Source organism: Microtus pennsylvanicus, chromosome 10 (genome assembly GCF_037038515.1).
Source record: "Microtus pennsylvanicus isolate mMicPen1 chromosome 10, mMicPen1.hap1, whole genome shotgun sequence".
Lineage (NCBI taxonomy): Eukaryota > Metazoa > Chordata > Mammalia > Rodentia > Cricetidae > Microtus > Microtus pennsylvanicus.
In genome coordinates this window covers 47,796,600-47,812,305 of record NC_134588.1, presented here as the reverse complement: position 1 = coordinate 47,812,305, position 15,706 = coordinate 47,796,600, and the positions used below count along the sequence as shown (strand labels likewise).

The window sequence follows — 15,706 nt, the reverse complement described above, 5'->3', positions numbered from 1 at the left end:
TTAAGCAGGGCATGAGACAACAAGATCAACCCCCAGAGCTAAGGACAGCACCGAAGTGTGACATGTTAGTGCCTTCCAGGAACGTGCAACCTAATTGGGGTAGACAGGTTAATCCTGTCCCTTAGAAAGGCATGAGGTTTCTGAGAAGACTGATTAAGGATTAATACATACAGTAAAGGGGCCACATCTTCCCTAGTTCAGCCTGGGGTTCTCACGGAAGAAAGATGTCCTCCAACCTGGTGGTTATGGCCTATCAAGGGCCTTAATAAATCAATTTGCCTTCATTGGGATTCTCCACAGAAAATATTGCACCTTAGATGGGACCAGAACTGACTTTTGCATTTCTCTTTCATAGCTTAAGCTCTTGAATAAGTAGGTAGGATTTTAATAGAAGTGTTTGTTTATGGTAGTTTACAGTTTACAAAGGCCTGTGATACTTATGATCTCATATCATTCATTTAGCATGCACATTAGAGTGTATTGAAGAGATAAGTTACTGATGATTGAGATAAATTCAAAATTAAATAATTATTATGGAGCCAGCCTTTAAAATATGGCTCTTCCACACTTCATCAGTGTTTCGCAAACTGTGTTCCCTGGGCCTTTCAGGGAAGCTTTGGATTGTGGATAACAGGGAAAAATAGGAGGTATTCAGGGGACCTCCAGGAGCTGTGGCAGTGAACTGAAATTTTCTTGAAGCCTTCCTTGGGACTGGTTTCCCCAGGAAGCAGTTGTCAGCATACAAACCTACACTCTCCTGTCTCTAGGAGGCCTGTCCCCAACTGTCTTCTGAGGATGGTTTGCATTCGTCTCCAGAACCACATTCAGATCTGTCAAGACAACTCTTCTTTCCCATTCTGATGCTGGTCCTGTGACCTACGCTTCTTCTTCCTCTGCGGTATACCCTCGATCTCTGTGCCCAGCCCCTCCTACTGTATTCCTGGTACTCCTAACATTATAGGAGTAGATATAAAATTTTACCAGCTTGGATTCTTTCCCAGTCACCCATTGTTGCTGCCCCTATGACCACTAAGAGGACAGTTTTAGTGTCTTCACTTGTTGATGGACTTGTGTTGGACACTTTGTGGCACTATTTTCCTGAAGCCAGTGTATTTCAAGCATTTGGATAACAATGCCCTTGTCCTCAGGAATTGTGCCTTCATTAATGCAATCCTTTTTCCATTAAATTATTTCTAAAAGGCTGTAGTTTGCTTTGATGTTCCAGCAAATATAAATTAGGGCATAAAAAGAAAGGACCCTGAAGCCAAATAAATCATTTTAATTCCTAATTATCTAGTGAAATTAAGGCTTACTACGTTTGTGGTTTCCATTTCTGAGAACTGCCTAGAAGTTTGTGACAACTTCATAGTGTGTGTAGCATGGGCCAAAGCCATTTTCCTTTTTTAAAAAATATTTATCAAGTACCAATTCTAGATTCTGTAATGGACACAAAGAATTTAAGAAATAATCCCTTTTCTCAAAGATTTCTTTGGAGTCTGTGGTAGTTTGAATGCAATTGGCCCCCATAATCCCAAAAGGACTGGCACTATTAGGAGGTGTGACCTTGTTGAAGAAGGTATGGCTTGTTGGAGGAAGTATGTCACTGTAGGAGCAGACTTTGAAGGTTTTTTTCCTCAAGCTTTTCTCAATGTGACAGACAGTTCACTTCCTGTTGCCTTATGATTCAAAACCATGTGTACCTACATACCACCATAATCCCCACCATGATGATAATGGACTGAACCTCTGAACTATAAACGAGCCACCCCAATTAAATGTTCTCCTTTATAAGAGTTGTGATGGTGCTTCTTCACAGCAAGAAACCTGAACTAAGACAGAATTTGGTACCAGGAGTGGGATATTTTATTTGGAGGAATTTGGACTTTGGTACTTTGGGTTAGGAAAGCAGTAGAATACTGTAAGTGCTGTTTAATGGACCACAACATTGGTAGGAGCATGGAAGACAGTGGTGCTGAGTACGATTTGATGAACTGTAAGGGGCTACCTCAAGAAGTTTCAGAGTAGAAAAATTTTAGTATGTTGCCTAGTGATCATTCTTCTATAATTTGGTGGGGAAAGTGGCTGCTTTTTGCCCTAGTCCAAAGAGTCTGCCTGAGGCTAAAGTGAAGAGTTTTGGATTAATTCTGTTGGCAAAGGAAATCTAAAAGCAGCCTAGTATAGACTCTGTTATTATCGTTATTAGTAATAATTCTAATGACGATTTATAATTAAAAAGACCAAGCTGAGCAGGGTAAATTACAAAATGTAAATTTTGAGGAGAAAAAGCATCAGGAAGTGGAATGGAGTTAAGTTCTCTCTGTTCAAGGAGATAAACAGATCAACAAATGGAATAAAAGGAGTGGTGACTTCAGGGCAAGATCCCACCCAGGCGAGCTTCCAACTTGTGAAAAGAAACGAAAAAAGCTTACTTAGAGCCAGGTGTGGTGGGGCACACCTTTCATCCCAGTGCTTCAGAAACAGAGGCTGGTGGACCTCTGAGTTTGAGGTCAGCCTGGTCTGCAGATCCAGTTTCAGACCAGCCAAGCCTAGGCAGTGAAGGACAGAAAGCTGGTGAAGATGGAATGGAACAAAGTGGCCATGTTCCAGCCCCAGCAAACAGCAGAACATGGCAGCTTCAGCCATGTGGTTCTGAAGTTAAGGCTAGAAGAAAGGGGCTATTGAATTTACCCCCAAGACTAAGGAAAGCTACTGGGGGCAGGCATGTCCCCAAATAGAGGCCATTGCATGAAGCTATGAAGTTGGAACCTGAATTGCCTTGGAGAAACCAAGAGTTGGAGATGCCAGAGTCGTAAAAGAGCTGCTGACATGGTGTGGAACCAGCCCAAGAGAAAGAAGTGTGTTAACAAAGACTTGGAGATCTGAAGGGTGTTATGACATCAGACATGGAGATGCAGAGTTTGGAGTTTGCTCAGCTGGTTTTCAGCCTTATTTTGGTTCAGTGTTTCTTCACTATGCTCCCTTCCCTCCATTTTGGAATAGTAATGTATATACTGTGCTATTATATGTAGGAAGTATGTAATCTGTTTTTTGATTTTGATTTTATAGGGGATCACAGTTAAGAGATTGTATGGATCTCAGAAGAAACTTTGAACTTTGGGCTTTTAAATATTGTTGTTGAGACTGTGATAGACCATGGGGACTTTTGAAGTTAGAATAAGTGCATATGATATTTTTTAAACTTATGGGGGCCAGGGACTGGGATGTGGTGAGTGGAGTATGAACTTATGTGGAGCCCCCATAAGCTCATGGGGAGTGGCACTATTAGGAGGCATGGCTTTGTTGGAGTAGGTATGGCCTTGTTGGAGGAAGTGTGTCATAGCAGGGGGCAGGCTTTAAGGTTTCCTGTGCTCAAGATATTGCCCCATGTCACAGTCTACTTCCTGTTGCCTTCTGATCAAGATGTAGTCAGTACCATCTCTGCATGCTGCCATGCTCCCTGCCTGATGATAGTGAACTAAACCTCTGAAACTGTAAGCCACCCCTTCAATTACCTGTTTTCCTTATAAGAGTTGCCATGGTCATGGTGTCTTTTCACAGCAATAGAAACCCTCACTAAGACAACTTGACTGCATGTATTTAAGTAGGGCAAGAGGTATGGAGAATTGGATGGAGAAAGTGCTGAGGATGGATTGAAGTAATTAGTCTGTTTCAAAGTTCTGGATGAGAACAGTGATGTTGTGACAGCAGCCAGGTGGTCCTTTAATATCTTACACAGACGTGTGAGGGTTGATGGTATAATCAGGCTGGAGACAGAGAGCAGGAAGCTGATGAGTTGGAACTGAGGTACTCTTCAATCAAGGCCCAGATGTGGGTACGGGTGATGATGGTGAGCTCTGGACTCAGGGGAGTTCTCAGCTAGGACAAACTTAAGACATTTCAATTGTATATTTTTGAAACTGTTTTTCATCACCAGTAATTCCTGATCCCTTGGCCCCGGACAGATGCGAGCTGTGAGAGGCATCGCCCTGGACGAGCTCACCTGTCAGCTCGTTCCTGTGGGACTGCAGGCTCTGTAGCCAGAGGCCTGAGTTCACATCCTTTCTCTACTGTTTATCTACTGTTGCTCAGTTGATCTTGCCTTGCTTTTCACGCAGTGCAAAGGGGTTGATTAGACCAGAAGAAAAAGAGTTTGGGACTCATTAAATACCACTTCATTATTTTGACTCTGACTCCATTGGATCCTTAGTGGGATCTAAGTCTGAAGACTATAGTCGTTAGCATACAGTATCCTTCTTTCTCATAAATAGTAGGCAAACTATACTGTGTAGACTGGGAGCTACATTGTATGGTGGACAAAGGGTCCTCCTCAAAGGAAATCATGGTTCTTAACTTTTTGAAGTTTGGCTTGTACTTGAAATTCAAAACTATGGGAGCCACTCGCGGATACAAATTTCTAGAATCAAGGGGAAGACAGTGATAAGCAGTGGAGTCAGGAATATGTTATTGCTATTCACATCCTGACAGAAAATGCAAAGATTATAGCACTCTGAGTTAGAAAGGTCCAGATAATAAATCTAAAATAAAGATATTTGGCAGAACAGCAGCTAAGCTCTATAAGAGGTCAAATGACACCCCAATAGCAAAGCAGGGAATACAGCCCAACTCCCAATATTATGTTCCTTTCCCACAGAGTTGCTCTAAAAATACGTGACAATTTATGGATTTTGGGAAATTCAGGAACAAATGCTTTTGTGGCATTGTGGACTGAACTGCTATATCATAGATAAATATGCTTGATCAGCAACATCCAAGAGTTCACAGCGTGAACGTATCAAGTGGAGAGAATGGGAATGTGCTCCATCCCCTCACCCCTCTGCTCTGATCAGCTTCCTCCACCACACACATATGCATTTTTGTACTCTGACCTGAGGCTTTCTCAGCAGTGATTCCATGTGCACAAGGCTTTATGTTCTGTGGAGGCGGACGAGGAAATGTAAGACACAGCCTGACCTGAACGGATGTACTGTCTAGCTTTAAGAGAAGACATGCAAAGTTGGGACGCTCAGTAAACATCACAAGAGAAAACAGCACAGAGATGCAAAGCACTGTATAATTAAATGTCAAAAGAGGACTCTCTAGCTGTTATCCCCTAACTGCTAACTTATGGGTTTGTGCCTCTTGATATCAACATTTTCCTGGCATGCTGTGAAATAAAAAAGTGATTATTTTATAAGTCTACATTTATATGTGTATGTGTGTGAGCATGTTTTAAAAAATTTTCTAAGATTATTATCATTAAGATTATTCCCAGAAGCCCTTAAAAAGTTGGCTATATTATGTTGCCTAACACACAGAACTAAGAAAAGCACTCATGGACATGCCAGGGATCAAAGGAGGAGAAACTATTACAGAGTGGCATCCTCAGGGAAATCTCTGAAGATAAGGATGACCACTGACAAGGGCTGAGAAGGACCCGACAAACTGAGGTCATGGGAGCTTTTCTTAAGAATAATGTGAGAAGAGCTTTGGGAATGAGATTAGGGGTCTGCGTAGATGGCAGGGGAATTCTGGAGGACTACTAGAAATCTATCCACCCTGTTCTTACGACAACATGAGTGGGTCTCTGATTCGCTTGAGTTAACCAAGGCATGCTGCAATCAATGACCAAGCCAACATTGTCCTCCAGGTTCGGCCTTCCACATCACACGTCACTCTCATCTGGGTTTAATCTCCACATGTGACATGCAACAATGCATCTCTAGTTCTCAAACACCCCTCAGACCCTTGCCTTTCATTGCTGAGACCAGAAATCGAGAGGGAGGGATGGTGAGGGAAAGAATGGGGAGGTTGGAGAAGGAGCAGGCTTGCATCGAGTCACCAAGAACTCCTGACCAAGAGACCACATTAGTGCTGCAGCCCATGATGGTGATGTGGAAACAGAGGAGTTCCACAGCACATGAAGGCTGGAAATTAATGTAATGAGGACAGGCAAGTGACAGAAGGCCAGGGGTTTGGGGGATAAGGTAAGAGAATGCAAGGACCCAGAGGACATGTATTTACATGTGGGCTGGATACCCTCGCCTCCTGGATTGAATCATGTCTTGCTATGGGTCAACAGCACATGGGTGAGGGAAAGGATCTCATATTCAGTCAAGTGTTTGATGACCTTAGGTATTTCCTTTGGTCCTCAAACCCCACCCTCTGTGTGGTGGCTTCACATCCTTCCCAGATGCCTCCTTGTCTTTAGAGGAATCGAGTCTTTGTCTCCAGCGCTGAGAGGTGCTAAGGCAAAAAGAGGGAATGGACCAAGGGTATTAGTCATCCTTCCTTAGGCTTCCTCACAGGCAACTGTGAGCAGGAAATAGATTTGAGCTTATTTATGTGCTGGAGTTGAGAGCTCATGCTTTGCTTACTCAGTCAGCTTCCCGCTGCCAGGAAGGTGCTAAGCTAACAGAAGTGCATAGTCCCCCCTCTCCGCATCTTTCTGCCTCTAGCCTTGGTATCCTCCAGCTCCAGTGGGAGCTAATATTTACCTGAAGCATTAGCTGTGGAGCTGTGGGAGGTGACAGCTGGAGAAGACTTTCTTCTTCCTCTTCCACCGGTCTTCCCCTAGAGGGCTAAAAATGGGAAAATTGTAATTGTAATCTCAGCTGCCTGACTGAGACTTTCAAAGTTGCTGTGAGGAGGCAAGGGGTCTTGAGATAGCTTCTCTATTGGAAGACCATCTTTGTAGGGAGTCTTGACCACACGGTTGTGCAGGGAGTGGTCTTGTGTTTTTAGTGCCTTGAGATGTTTTCATTCTTCATTTTGGATTTCCAATTAAATCATTTATTTATCTACCCACTACCCATTCAGTCAACACATCTAGGAATAGTTAGTTTTTACCTCGGAGCTCCTGTTTTGACATTAACCCATGAAATATCAGGATCTCCTTGAGCAGTGTGAGGTTGGAGGGATTAACTCTCTGTGTAAGAACATTTTGATCAATGGGAGGTCTGAGTGAATTCTGGGTACTCTGGTGGACTGCTCTGGGGTGCACTTATCTTTACGCAATGGCTCACTGGTTCACACACCTTCTCCCAGCTTTTCTTCCTCCTCTGCTTTCTCCTCTCCCTCACTTTTGCTTCCATGTAATGGTACGCCTTAAGAAAAGCATCCCAGCCTTTGCCCCCCACTACCACTGCGTCGCTAACCCAGAGATGCAGCAACCAACTGACACTAGACAAATTTATATCATATTCTGAGAATTAAGGAAGGTTTAATCTAGGGAATGTATGATCAGTTGTACTTTTTAAAAAAGATCCCTGAAGAGTCGAGAGAGCAGGCCAAAGAGGAGCAATTGAGCAGTGGAAAGGCCAATGCATAGTTTAGTCAAGAGATGCGGGGTGGTCCCAATGGGAGCAGGACCTCTGGAGGTCATGAGTGTGCATGTCTGTGGTGAGGGTTAAGGCAGAGCTGCGCTGAGAAAGGTGCTGGTTTGAGGGCCTGGTTGCTCTCAGTGGTGCCTCGCCTCTACATAGCAACCGGGAATTTACTGTGTGGTTCAGTAGGAACCCAATTCAAATTTGCCATGGTCCCTTTTCATCTGTTGATCATAGCAAGGCTCTGCCATTGGGAACACTGCTGGGGACAACTGGAGAGCTTCACAGTGACCCCAGACTTACTCAAATTAGTGCCCCTGAAGAGGAAAATACCTAGGATCCTGCTCTTGCTTAGGGCACAGGAGTCTTTTGCTTTTACCTGTTTAATTCATTTGCTCTTAGAGTAGTATTTCATACATGGAAAGAATTACGGCTACCACTAATGAAGAGGCATTTAGCTTAATGAGAACAGACTGGGTAATGGGTTCCAAAAGTCCCGAGTTTCAATTCCAACTCAACGAGTTCCTAGGTGTCTAGTCTGGGTCTTAGTCTCTTATTTACAGTAAGGGGCTAATACCACCATCTTACTGGAGATCTCCTGAGAATCCAATTACGTTAGTGTGGAAAGAGCCCGACTCTTGCTCTTCTGCTCTTTTCCTGCACCCATAATTGATCAAACTGTCGAAAGGTGAAGTTCAATGGCAGCTGACTGAAGTGTTCTCAATCTTGGCCCTTGTTTAGCTGACTGCCTTCGAGGCTTAAGCCTGTGGATTCTAGAATTTATGCCGTTAAGTAACTGCGCAAAACATTCCTGTGGAGTCATTCAGGAGTCTGGAATTGAGCCTGTCATTTTGAGAGACTTAGAGCAGCCGCCACCCATGCATACTCTGATGGCACTTTTATGACATAGTTTGAGATAGTGTTGTTCAGACTATTGTATAGATGGAAGGTTCTAATACTTCAGCCAACTCTGTCTTCCCATCTTTCAGTCAGACTGTAGGACAGTCTCTTTTGGTGCTGTCTTCACTTACTCAAATACAAGTAACACCAGCTCTTGCAGAACAAGCATTGGTCTCTGAGGGTGGCTTACGTGAACTACTGGACCCATCTACCTCAGTTGGGGTTTCTATTACTGTGAAGAGACACCATGGCCATGGCAACTCTATAAAGGAAAACATCAAATTTGGGGTGGCTTCAGTTTCCAAGGTTTAGTCCGTTATCATCATGGGGCATGACAGCATATAGGCGGGGATGCTGCTGGAGAGGGAGCTGAGAGTTCTACAAGTTGATCTGCAAGCAGCAGAAGGGGTCAGCCACACTGGATGTGGCTTGCACATACAGGAGACCTCAAAGCCCATTTTCACAGTGACACTCTTCCTCCAACAAGGCCACACCTCCTAATAGTGCCACTCCCTATGGGCCAAGCATTCAAATACATGAGTCCATGGGGGCCATAAACATTCAAACCACCACACCATCTTATATTTAATTTTGTTTTGAAAGTACAAAATTCTTTAGTTTATTGTAGAAGATCTAGAAGCATGTAGAAGAAAATTAAAATGACCTTTAGTCCCATAAATCATTAACTTTGAGAAATATTCTTCTAGGTTCCTCTCCCTCTGTCTACACATATACACACTCACAAACATACAACCAAATATTTCAGTATCCAAAGTGGGGGCTATGATGTGCACATCTTGCTATGTAACTCCCTTCACAGGTTACTAATGCATTGTGAGTGTGTCCTTTATCATTGAGTATTATTTGGCCATAAGACTTTCCATAATCGTAAACTTTCTGTTGTGTGACTGTTACAGTCTGTTAGCCACTTCTTCATTGTCATTTGCTTAGTACAACAATAAAAAAATCCTGTTTTTTTAAAACATTCAAATATCAGTCTAATAACCACTTTATAAAAACATCTTCGTGAACAAGTCTGGAGATCTTATGAGGAAAGATTCTCAAAGCTGAAAATTTGGAAGCTCAGGCTGTAAATGTATTTATGACTCCTGAGATAAACTCACTGATCTTCTTCAGGTATGTGTGTAGTAATTCTATTTCCACCAGCAGTAGCTAGAGTTGTCTTTTCAATTCTGGGAACCTCAATTAGTTTCTTCAGAATTCCTTCTTATCATAATTATCTTTCAAATATTTAATATGGAAAGATGGGACACCTATGTATTTACTACCAAGATTAGGTAGATAGTATTTTTCATTCTTGCTTTATCTCTTTCCCATCTTAAAGGAATAAAACATTATAAATGCATATATATCTAGTTCTCTGAAACTGCTATTTTCTTACTATGTGCATTTTTGTAATTTTGCTGCACATATATATATATATATATATATATATATATATATATATATATGCGAGTTTCCTTGTGAGTTTTAAGTAAATGATACATGGGATGTGTCTTTTTGATGCAAAGTGAACATTTACTTTAAATATTTACTGGCAGCATCGCATCATCTTACTCTGCACGATGCACTGCTGTACAGATACATTGCTGCTCCTAACTTACTCTATTTCCTCCAGTACTGGTGACACTGACTTCCCCTTTCTGTCACTACAGATAATGTTAAAAGGATTGGCCTTGTTTACATTTCTTTGGGCACAGTGTGGGGTTTTTCTCTACAGGAGGTTCTAACAGCACAAGGACTGAGTTTGGGAATGTACATTTTCAGCTTTGGTGTCACATTGCTTTGTAGCGTGAGTGGCTGCCATTGTATTCCACCAAGTTCAGAGCTCCCATTTCCACATATTGCCAACAACTGAGATGATTATCATTATTAAAATGTGCCAGCTTGATGGGAGTGAAGTGGAATCCAATTATTATATGAACTGAACTTTGTTTACTGATAGAATTGAGCAATTAATAGAAGTTAATTGGCTGTATGAATTTCTTCTAATGTGAATTAAGGATTCATATGCTTTGCTTATGTATTTCTAGAAGGTGGTTTATGTTTTTCTTATGATTTGTGAGAATTACATGTGTTCTAGACATGACTTGTAGGTGGTACTTTCTCTCCCCCACACTTGTCTTTTCCACTCTGCCAATGGTGCTTTTTGTCATACAAGCTGTTTATTTTAGTGGTTAAGATTTATCTGCTTTTGCCATTATGAGTTTTGTTTATTGTGTCTCATTTAAAAATTCCTTCTTCACGCTGATATTAAAAAGAAGTCATTTGCATTTTTAAAAAAGGTTTTACGGTTTTGCTTCTCACATTTGCCTCTTTTGTCTGGAATTAATTTTTGTGTTCAGTGTGAGGTAGGCTCTACTTTGACTCTCTCAAGCCCACCCTTTGCTTAGTCCTTTGACCAACATTTAGTGATGAGGTAATTGTTTCCTGCCATTTCTGCCATTATTTAGCCTATACAGGTCTGCATATCCCCTCTACCCATGTTTTACTACTTAAATTTTTATAAAAATATGGATTGGATATGTTTAGGATAAATTCTCTCTATGCCCCTGCCGATAGTCTTGGTGACTGAAACTTTGGTCATTGCTTGGCTTTTAGAATCTTTTTGTCACTCTTTGGTTTGATTGGAATTGAGCAGCCTTATTGGCTAATTTGGGGGAGGACTGTCATGTTTCAGCTCTTAGCTTCTCCATCTCTGAATATGATTCAGTTTTTAGCTTAGAGCTTCTGTGACATCGCTTAAATTATCTCCTCCTACTTCCCTTACAGATTTTAGTAGATTTGCTTTTAGGTGCCATATGGTTTTGCAGCTTCTACATGGCATTTGTTTGTTTGTTTATTTGTTTGAGACAGGGTCTTACTATGTAGCGCTGGCTGTCCTAAAACTCACTATATAGACTAGGCTGTCTTAAGACTCACAGAAATTCACCTGCCTCTGCCTCCTGGATGCTAGGATTAAAGGTGTGCACCACCAACCTGGCAAGAATCTGCGTGGCATCTTTTAATAAGTGTATTTTCTGATTCTTTGTTGGAGATGTATTAGAACTTGTATTTTTGTACGTTGGTCTTCAGCATCCTTCTAGAGCTTTCTTATTACTTGGAATGGCTTTTTAAAAAGTATGTATAAACATGTGTGTGAGAGTATGTGTGTGTGTATGAGAGAGCCGGGGGAGGGATGGCAGAGGAGGACATCAAGTCCTGCCACTGAAGCTTAAGTTCGACCATCAAGTCAGAAACCCTCAGTAGTCCCCCTATCTCCACTTCCCACAATGCTGAAGTTATGGGGTGTAACCAACCATGTTTGACTTTTTACATAGGTTCTGGGGATTTGAGGACACCCATACTTGTTCAGCAAGTATCTTACCCATTGAGCTATCCGCCTAGCCGCTATTCCTTTTATAATCCATGTGCCTTTAATTTATTTTTCTTTATTTGTTACATGGACTGGCATTTCAATTTCAAAAAATCTAGAGTTTTAGTGGATATCCCAGTCAAGTGATACTGAACTTGGAAAATATGTTTTGATTTCAAGTAGGGGCTCCTTCTGAGCAACACATCACCTCTGACCACTGTGCCACTATTGTCCAGTAATTAAGCTCCATTTCGTGTGTGTACTCATACATTATATATTGATATAGATATATTTAAAATTGGTCTTCATATTTACCAGCATCTTACCTGGTCATGACATTTTTTGATGTCATTCCTTTCTTCCATTAATATTTCCTTCTTGAGGAATATTTTATACACCTACCTGATCTGAACTGGAATGATAATCTCTTATTATTTTTTCGGTAAAAGTATTTATTTCAACACAAATTTTGAATAAAAGTTTAGCTGAGGGAAAAGGAAGAGGAAGGGCGAAGAATCATGACGGCTCTGGTTGCTGTGTGCAGTGACGTAGGGAGGAAAAGCTTGACCACAGCTGCAGTCTGCCTCGCCGATAGCAGAGCTCACGCGGTGCTGTGGAGAAGATGTTGTGCACAGGATAAACAGGTAGCCAGCAACGAGGACCTGCCAATCCCAATGGAAAACTCCTATAAGGAGCCCCTTAGGAGGTGTATCTTGTGTGAGAAACGTGTGGATTATAAGGATGTACAGCTTTTGTCCAAGTTCATCTCTCCATTTACCAGATGCATTTACGGAAGGCACACAACAGGTCTTTGTGGGAAGAAACAAAAAGAAATAACGAAAGCCATCAAGAGAGCTCAGAAAATGGGGTTTATGCCAGTTACATACAAGGATCGGGCATATCTCAAAGACCCTAAAGTGTGTAACATCAGGTACCGGGAATAAACTGTGTGAAGTTACTGCCAATAAACCTGGAAGTGAACATGTCAAAAAAAAGTTTAGCTGAGAGTTTTCAATACGTTTTGAATATGTGTTATTTGTTTACATTCTGGCCTCTTGTTACAGTTGATCATTTAGATGCTGTTTCTTCTGAGTAATCTGTCTCCTGTCAGGATGCTTTTAAGATTTTTTCCTTTATTCTTTTGGATCTTTTCATAGTTTTCTTGGTTCCATATAGGTTGGACTTATTTCTATTCATCCTACTTAGAACTCACGACAATTATTGACTCCAATGGTATGTATCTTTCTTTCATTATTATTGGAAAATCTGTCCTGTACTCTTCAAGTTCTATATCCCTCTCTTCTCTCCTGTCAGATATATTTTGAGTCATTTTCTGTTGTCTTTCATGCTTCATTACATTAACCAGGAATCCCTTTTCTTATCTCTTTGGGATGTATGATGAGGGAGTTTTCTTATTTCTCTTCCATCTTGAGGTATAGAATCCTTTACGGGGCTATGAGTCCATCTGAAAACCAGATCACAGCTCTGAGTTCACTCCAATTCCCAAAGACTGTGACTTCCCGTATGTTAGGGAGGAAATGCAAGGAGTGAGGTCGGCTGGGACTCTCCATCTCTTGGTTACTTGGTGGCTGGTTAGGATGCCAATCCTGGGACCATGAAAAATTCATTTCATTACATTGGTGGTCTCAATCAAGGGTGGATGTCTTTAAATGTCACAACCGAGGAGACGGTCCTGTCACCTAGCATCTAGTGACAAGAGTCAGCAATGCTGTTCGCCATCTTACAACACAGGAGTTCTATTTGAAAAGAATGATTCAGAGAATGAGGAGTTGGAGAAACCCTGCCGTATATGTCTCTCTCATCTGTAAAATGGAAAGATTATAGAACAGATTGATATGTATGGCAATATTAGGCAAATTTTATATTCAAATCACTCTCCTATCTAACATAGACCACATCTACCCACATAATTCTGTCATCGTTTTCTTTGCTGTCTGTCTCTCTATGTATTTATGTATGGATGTATACATGGCAATAAAATGGAATGAGCTGAGATCATCTCTATCTTCACCCACAAAGCAAAATTTTCTTAAGATATGAACATTGGAGACAATCTTCCTTGAGCTGAACAGATTACCTCCAGATCAGGTTCATCACTTCTTCCACAGCGCCTTCCCAATAGAGCACAGTGCCCTCTAAGTCCACGTTTGCTTGTGTGCACTTGGCTCTATTCATTGTTGCCATCCATCTATTTGTGTCTTTATGTATATATTTAGTAAACATGCAAGGATGCACAGTACATGGCAGAGTGGAGTATATACTATGGAGCATGCCAAGATGAATCTGGGTAACATGAAACATATATGCACAGGACAGTTTGGAGACGGCGTGATATAAAGTTCCAGAGGTACTTAGAGAAGTTTGCCATATGATCACAGAATGGGTCATAGAAGTGAATCCGAGTTGGACTCTCAAGCGTTGCTCTTAAAGTCAGAGGAAAGGAGGGGAAACAATGATGTACAATGGGAAAACAGGGCGTATCTGGGGGATGGTGGCAGTTGTGCTTCAACAGAGCACTTGTAGGGGACATTGATCTGAGTACAATGGAGCAGCGATAAAAGCTTGAATTCCATGGTACCAATGTTTGAATTAATCTTAAGTTTACAAAGATTTCATTGCTATGTATGATGGACATGAGAATTCCATCCATCCATTCATTCATTTCAAAACAAATTTGCTTAGCAATTCTTTTTCCATATACTATTCTAGATAGTGGTGTGGAACACTGAGGAATTTTCTGGATCATATTGCACTGAGGGTAGGAACAGGGTCAGAGTTCAGATAAGTGGTGAACTTTCATGAAACCCAGAAGAGGACAATAGATGGGGTCGGAGCCTAATCCCATCTGCTGTGCCGAGGCCTGACATTCTGACCACAGAGGTAATCGTGCAAATGGAAAAGGTAGGGAGACAGTGAACATGGCCTGGAGAAAAAGGTAGCGTTAGGTAACGACAGGTGCGACGTGGAGTCATATATGCAAAGTGTTGTGCCCTCGTAGGGGGAGGTTGTGAAGCTGGCTGAAAACAGAACCCCAGACCTGTGAGGGGCTGGTGTAGAGGGGAAGAGGACGAGTTTGTTTTAAACCAGTTGATTCATGATGCTGTCAGGCCTCCCAGGTGGAGGAGCTCAATCTGAGCAGTTGTAAATGGTACCAGACTTCAAAAAGAACAGGGCCAGAGATAAAATGCTGGGCACTTTCAGATAGTAGCTGTAGTGGGAGGCATCAGGATGAATGAGATCACAGAGGATATGTACATGATAAACAGGGAGGGCCATGGGACCCATGGGATCTGCACGTTTAGGAGGTAGAAGCAGAAGAGGTGGGGATAAAGGGGCAGTTAGAGGGGTGGGAGGAGAGCCTGAGTTTGGAAATGCTCCCCCAAGGGCAGAGAGGTAAGGGGAGGTAGTACTGCCGAGTCCTGGTGTATAGGGGTGTGTGTGCGTTTTAATAGGTGTGTGCGTGTCTTAATAGCCCTCAGAGAGACACACTTTGGTGGTTTTTAAAGTCTCCTTCAGCTGTATTTAGTGTAAATACAGTGTTGAGTCCACTTGGCCGAACCGTTTATCACCCTTAGTGCTTCGGCAGGGAGGGTGAGAAGGCGAAAGGGCTTTTTTCCTTCTTGTCTTGTGGGACACAGAGTGCTAAGGTTTGGCTCAGTAAGAAGGCTACTTGATGTAGTTTGTAAGAGGCTCCCGGAGCACTGGGGTCACAACAGAGATGTAAAAACTGTGAGTGTTCATTTGTTCTGAAAATTATGCCACCAAGGGGAAGACTTGGAGAGCGTCTGGAACTGATTTTATCTGGGCCAGCCTATTTTCCTCAGAATGGCTGGTTGACCGGCTCTTTGAAGCTGTGTAGCCATGCAAAGGTAGTTTGCAGGTAAAGGGACGGACGCTTCATCTTTCTTCTTTTGCCTACAGATGCGGGAAGGCTCAGCGTCTATTGCTGGGTCCTCATTGACTCCTGGGTACTTGCAAGTTCTTCCTTCCCTACCCCTTGACGGGTTATTCTCATCTAGCTACAGGTTTCATTCTATACTTGTATCTCCAGTTTGTCTTTTGTAAGAAGGCTGTCTCAGATCTTCAG

General features: G+C 42.1%; 2 protein-coding genes across 10 annotated transcripts in view; both read left to right on the top strand.

The window, feature by feature from the left end:
- Cacna1e (calcium voltage-gated channel subunit alpha1 E) overlaps window positions 1-15,706 on the top strand; it is a 470,658-nt gene that overhangs the window by 134,906 nt on the left and 320,046 nt on the right. The window lies entirely within an intron of this gene.
- Window positions 12,115-12,593, top strand: LOC142858260 (small ribosomal subunit protein bS18m-like). 3 transcript variants are annotated; one of them, XM_075987439.1, is made up of 2 exons: window positions 12,115-12,262; window positions 12,347-12,593. In XM_075987439.1, the coding sequence occupies exons 1-2, from the start codon at window positions 12,117-12,119 to the stop codon at window positions 12,540-12,542; spliced, it is 342 nt and encodes a 113-aa protein (XP_075843554.1). In that variant the 5' UTR covers window positions 12,115-12,116; the 3' UTR covers window positions 12,543-12,593. The 3 variants fall into 3 exon arrangements, with proteins under 3 accessions (XP_075843554.1, XP_075843556.1, XP_075843555.1); XM_075987441.1 differs by having other exon boundaries at window positions 12,405-12,435; XM_075987440.1 differs by having other exon boundaries at window positions 12,115-12,343; window positions 12,402-12,435.